This window comes from Humulus lupulus, chromosome X (assembly GCF_963169125.1).
Source record: "Humulus lupulus chromosome X, drHumLupu1.1, whole genome shotgun sequence".
Classification (NCBI taxonomy): Eukaryota; Viridiplantae; Streptophyta; class Magnoliopsida; order Rosales; family Cannabaceae; genus Humulus; species Humulus lupulus.
In genome coordinates this window covers 59,694,637-59,699,359 of record NC_084802.1, presented here as the reverse complement: position 1 = coordinate 59,699,359, position 4,723 = coordinate 59,694,637, and the positions used below count along the sequence as shown (strand labels likewise).

At 33.1% G+C, this 4,723-nt stretch overlaps 1 protein-coding gene across 1 annotated transcript; it reads right to left on the bottom strand.

Moving 5' to 3' along the window:
- Positions 1-325: 325 nt before the first annotated feature.
- On the bottom strand, positions 326-4,435 carry LOC133803358 (uncharacterized membrane protein At4g09580-like). The gene is made up of 4 exons (XM_062241367.1): positions 3,858-4,435; positions 3,042-3,312; positions 2,782-2,952; positions 326-740 (listed from the first exon to the last, which is right to left on the bottom strand). Exons 1-4 carry the CDS (start codon positions 4,124-4,126, stop codon positions 609-611), a joined length of 843 nt encoding a protein of 280 aa, XP_062097351.1. The 5' UTR covers positions 4,127-4,435; the 3' UTR covers positions 326-608.
- Between the last annotated feature and the right edge of the window lie 288 nt (positions 4,436-4,723).

The following is a 4,723-nucleotide window of genomic DNA, read 5'->3' as shown; positions in this document are numbered from 1 at the left end:
CAAACATGACACGTTTAGATAGGTCACACAACACAACACGACACGCTTAACATAGTTAATATCCGTGTCGTGTGATCTAGACACAAAATTGACACGTTTAACACACAATTAACCGTGTTATATGACACAAACACAAAATTAACATGATTAAACAAATAATTATATGACATAAAATGTTTGTAAAAATATATATATATATATATATATATAAAATCATTTTAGGAAAGCCTATTTTGATCGAAACATTGAAATGCAGAAAATATAGCTTCAAGTTAAATTGTAGGTGTCACAACCACAAAAATAAATATATAATCCAAATTAAATCTGTAGGTAACAATAACTTTTTTGCTATTACAACAAAGAACCATGAAATGTTATTGTGTACATGGTGCATAACATTACAAAATTCTTAAATATGCTTCACTGAGTTTTGTAAATGAACCCATTTTCTATTAAAAGAATGAATATTAAGGACTATATTAGTACACCACCATTTCCAATATAATCTTTTGGATAAAACTAATCTATATAATTAACTCATTGTTAGAGCTTACAATTTAGTGTGTAGGGGCACATAATAAGCCCCCTTTGACAGATTGTCTTCTTTCTTATTCATAAATTCGCTTCCTCTTCAAAAGGGTAGGAAATATGATGAGGGAACCGATGAGGAAAAGCACGAACAATGTTTTAAAATCATATAGATCTTTAACTGACTTCAGATCCCCGAGAGCAAGGCCAGCCTGATTAGCAACCAAATCCGAAACCATCAGAAATTACTATACCATAGCACAGAAAACGGTTTGCTCTACATATCACTCAAATTTTACAAAAGGTTAAAATCGCTGAAAATCAACCTTTACAACAAGCATGGTAATTTCTGAAAATCAACCTTCAAAACAAGCATGGTGCACCTTAAATGATGTTCTAAGTTGTGAATAATCAGCAACAACCAACTACTTAAGTACTATGAGTCTTTATTTTAGCATCTGTTATGAAAAACATTAAATTCATATACCCTTCACTAATCAGCTAATGAAGCAATTTCATTATTATCTGCTGAAAGAAAGTGGTTTTTACATTAAACATAAACATCTTTATACATCACAAACAAAATTGCTAAATTCTTCAATTTCATAGCCCCTATATTAGTTGGTAAACAAAAATTAATACCCAAATTTATCTATGAAAATTAGTGTTTGAAAAACATACCCTATATTTCCAACTCTCATTTGAATTTTTATTTCTTTGGATATCTTTCTACTTCAATCAGTCTTTTAAATTTTCATGTACTAGATCCAAATAAATATAATTTGTTTTTTCTCTTGTACGAGTAATAACAAATTTTTTTTAATTCTATGGACAATTACTTGTTACAAATAGTACTTTTTAAGAATAATTTCATCCATACATAATAAAATTGTCTTGCATAGTCAAAAAAAAAATGGTTACTTGTATGATTATTTCAGTAAATAGAAGACATAACTAGAAACCACTGGTCAACTACAAATTTCCTTGGCTCTATTACACGCCCAAGTAACCTCATAAAGATTAAGATTTCTAGAACAGAAATTACACTAAAACATGGTTCAGAGCTCAGAACTTCAATCATTCTAGAACTTGAGAATGATTCTATAACTTCTATCATTTGACAAGCTAATTTAACAGACACTAATGTGATGTTTGGTTGGTGGTAATGGAATGGAATGTAAAGGAATCAATTTTCATTCCATTTTTTTGTTTGGTTGCATTTTAGAGTATAAGAATATCATTCTAATGGAATGGTTTTTCCACCATTTTAGTAGAATGATTATTCCATTTGAAAATAGGAGGAAAGACCATTCCAATGCAAGATTGAAAAAAATTTAATAATTTTTAGTATCATATTAATTTTTATTCCATTCCTATTCCTATTCCTACATTTTCATTCCCTACAACCAAACAACACCTAAGACTGAAACCACATTTATTCCATGCATTTCAAATCACCAATCAATATTCTTGCAGTTGTAGAAAGCTCAAGTACCAAATACACACCACAATTAGCAATCATGACACCAAAACACAACTTTCAAACAATACATGCTTGGGTGACCGCTATGATAACTCTCACCCAGTCTCCATACTCTGCTATTTACATTCAACATTTTGAGATAATAACCTCTTAAGATTACAATCTGAAGGACAGGATACTACTCGAATCTGGTTCTCCTAATTAAACTTATAGTAGGTCCTTCAATCCTACATAATTTCTTCATTCACAACCTGAAAAGTTACGACTAATTTTAAAAGGTAAAAGTGATGCAAACTACATATTCGTACAATACTTTACACAACACCTAGCAGAAGCAATTACTCACCCACAAGTGGGTGCACCCAATAGAACAAATGAAGTACTTACACACATGTAGAAGTGAATACCACTGAACTATCAATATAAATCAAATTATCAATATAAATACCAGATTAACTTGTCATTGCTATCTTAAAGGGGGGACTAACTAGATAAGATGGCCAATGTATCAAACCAAAACTACACTTTTTACTTATAAGTAAAATCATGAGGCAGAACCAAGTCATCATTATCAATACAAACTACTTATATTAAAGTGGCCAGGTAAAAAATACAAACTACTTATAACAAAGTGGCCAGGCAAAAACTTCATAAAACCAACATAAGTAGATACTACTATCTACCATTCTTTTTTTAATGATGTGCATTTGTGCAAATAGATTCTCATAAAATATTTATTATTGGAGAAAAAATAGAGGAGAAACACTTACCCTGACTGTGATATATGCTGCTGGAATAAGACCAATCAAAGTTGCCAAAAAGAAAATATGAAATGGTATGTCAACAATTGGAGATGCCAAGTTGATAAAAAGGTTTGGCAATGTTGGAGTTACCCTCAAGAAAAGCATGTAATTAAGCAGCTTTTCCCTGCGCTTCGCAATCTAGAACCACAAAAATCAAGTTTTAAGATCAAGCAAATATAAGAAAACGATGGTATAATGTAACTAAAACTAAAGCATAATAGAAGTACCTCTGCCTGGAAAAATCTCAACTTTTCTGGCCACAACCAACTAACTAATGGCCTGCCGATCAACTTAGACAAGAAGAAGCACGAGCAAGCTCCAGCAGTAGCATTAAAGACAACTAAGAAAAGACCTTTGATAACACCAAAAAGAGCTCCGGCTAGCAAGGACATAAAAATTGTTCCAGGAATCATAAAAGTCTGCATAAAGATGTACGTGGAGCAGTAACCCAGAATGAATTGCGCTGGAAATTCTTTTGAATACGTTGCGAGATTATCTCTGTAGAAATTTTAAAAGTTATCTTAAAAAGACACTAAATTCGTGGAATGCAAGCAATCAAATATAGAATTCTACAAAACCAAATAAGAAGAACGAGAATCTATAAATGCCCTTCTAAAACGATGTGTACATGAATGAATATAACATATATATCTACTTAAAACTGTATCTCTGCTGTATGTGATCCAAAATTTTCAGAACTCATAGTTATAACAGCGAATATGTACTCTACAATACACAGCATATGGTTTCCTTCCCCTGAAGCTATCTATGAAACATTCATTTCCCTTAACCTTCCCTTTAAACTAGTTATTTTCCATCAAAATTCATGATTTCAAACAAATTAACTCCCACACCGCATCTATGGAAAGGTATAGATGAGATCTGCAACCACTTAACGAAAAGTACAATTATGATAACTCTATTCAACTCTAGTATGAATAGTTTAAAACGCAGCCATTTTCGAAGATCATTCATATAAACCTATAATTGCTGGATTAAAAAAAATGGAGAATGGAAAAAAAGAGAGAGAAAGGAAAACCCACTTAAGCATGCGAAGATCCGAGATGGTCCTTGGAAGCTTGAGTTTTCCATACTCAGCAGGGGGCATCGTCAAGTAGATGCAGAAAAGACCAGCGGAGAAAACCATGAAGACACCGATGGCAGCGGCGAACTCCCATCGAGAGAGCGGAAACCTATCGGATTTGGGCTTCTTTCCGGAGGGAGAATCGTCGTCTTCTTCAGCCTTTGCATTCTCTTCGTCTCTCAATAACCGAACAGCGCCATCGCCGGTGAGGTTCCTGGGAGCCGCCATTGAAGGGCAAGAGAAATGGATCAGAGGAGGAAAGCTTCAGCAAGCAATACAGAGAGGAGAATCAGTCACTGGTGGGGGGGGGGGGGGGGGGGGGTGTAGGAGTGAATGGTATCACTTGTCCATTCTCAGGCGATCTGGAAAATCAACGGCTGAAATTGATTGCGTTAATTGTTGAGCAACTCTCTAATATTTATTGATTCCCCTCTTCTTCTTCTTCTTCTTCTTCTTCTACTTCCTCTTGCTTTCAATTGCCCGGGACTAAATAAAATATCATTAAAGAAAAGTCATCCTCCTCCTCCTCCTCATCGTAAAGCTGCCCCAGCTTTTATTTATTTATTTTTGTCATCAAATAATTGACACTTAACTAGCCAAATTTAAATTTAAAAAAATAGTACATTTGCCCTTAAAATCTTTTTCTATTACCCGGCAAAAAAAAATCTTTTTTAAAATTAGTAAAGTTTCTTATTTCTTTCCTTAACTTTACCAAACAAAAAGCATAGATGACGATTTTATTATCATTCTTAGGTGAGTATTTTTGTTTTTTTTTTTCTATTTATTTATTCATTCTTCTATATTTCTTGGTTATTAGTTAAAAGC

Coding starts and splice junctions, on each gene's coding strand:
- LOC133803358 (XM_062241367.1), bottom strand. CDS start 4,126: ATGGCGGCTCCCAGGAACCTCACCGGCGATGGCGCTGTTCGGTTATTG. Junction 3,313..3,857: donor TCGGATCTTCGCATGCTTAA/GTGGGTTTTCCT, acceptor AAATTTCTACAG/AGATAATCTCGCAACGTATT. Junction 741..2,781: donor CAGCATATATCACAGTCAGG/GTAAGTGTTTCT, acceptor GTTGCTAATCAG/GCTGGCCTTGCTCTCGGGGA.